Source organism: Myotis brandtii, unplaced genomic scaffold (genome assembly GCF_000412655.1).
Source record: "Myotis brandtii unplaced genomic scaffold, ASM41265v1 scaffold1236, whole genome shotgun sequence".
Lineage (NCBI taxonomy): Eukaryota > Metazoa > Chordata > Mammalia > Chiroptera > Vespertilionidae > Myotis > Myotis brandtii.
Genome location: NW_005354316.1, coordinates 451885 through 452705, shown reverse-complemented (window position 1 = coordinate 452705; position 821 = coordinate 451885). Strand labels below are relative to the sequence as shown.

Genomic DNA, 821 nt, shown 5'->3' with positions numbered 1-821 from the left:
GCTGACCCGCGCCCTCCCGCCCGCAGGAGAACGAGACGTGGTGGCTGTGTAACTGCACCATGGCCGTCTGCAAGCACGACAACACGGTGGAGCTGGTGGAGGTGGAGTGCAAGCCCCCGCCCATGCCCACCTGCTCCAACAACCTCACGCCTGTGCGCGTCATGGACCCGGACGGCTGCTGCTGGCACTGGGAGTGTGACTGTAAGCCCGCCCTCCCTCTGTGGGTGGAGGCTGCAGGCCCAGGGTGGGCTGGTGGCTGATGGCCAGGCACATGCCCCGAGGGCTTCTCACACCCCACTTCTCATCCCAGGCAGGGGGCGCACAGGGGGCGGGGCTAGCCCAGCGGAGCTCTGCCTGAACCCAGCCCTCTGGCTCCAAAGCCAGGCCGGGTCCTGTGGGAGGAGCGGGGAGAGGCCCTTCTGGGGGCTGGAGGCGGAACCAGACGCTCCGGCCTGGATGCCCGGGTGCTCGGGAAGCAGTCTTTTCTGCCCCCGGTTCCCGCCCTGGCTCACCCGGCCTCCTCCGCAGGCTACTGCACGGGCTGGGGGGACCCCCACTACGTCACCTTCGACGGGCTCTACTACAGCTACCAGGGCAACTGCACCTACGTGCTGGTGGAGGAGGTGCGGCCCACGGTGGACAACTTCGGGGTCTACATCGACAACTACCACTGCGACGTCAACGACCAGGTGTCCTGCCCCCGCACGCTGATCGTGCGCCACGAGACGCAGGAGGTGCTGATCAAGACGGTGCAGATGGCGCCCATGAGGGTCCAGGTACGTCCACGGCCGGCACCCACCCCCTCGGCGGGAGGCCGGGCG

At 68.6% G+C, this 821-nt stretch overlaps 1 protein-coding gene across 1 annotated transcript in view; it reads left to right on the top strand.

The window, feature by feature from the left end:
- The window catches only part of MUC2 (mucin 2, oligomeric mucus/gel-forming), a 101524-nt gene that overhangs the window by 39302 nt on the left and 61401 nt on the right, over window positions 1-821 (top strand). Inside the window, exons 29-30 of the mRNA XM_014533997.1 lie at window positions 27-201; window positions 529-776. Coding sequence (XP_014389483.1) covers window positions 27-201; window positions 529-776 — 423 coding nt within the window. The remainder of the gene's footprint in view (window positions 1-26; window positions 202-528; window positions 777-821) is intronic.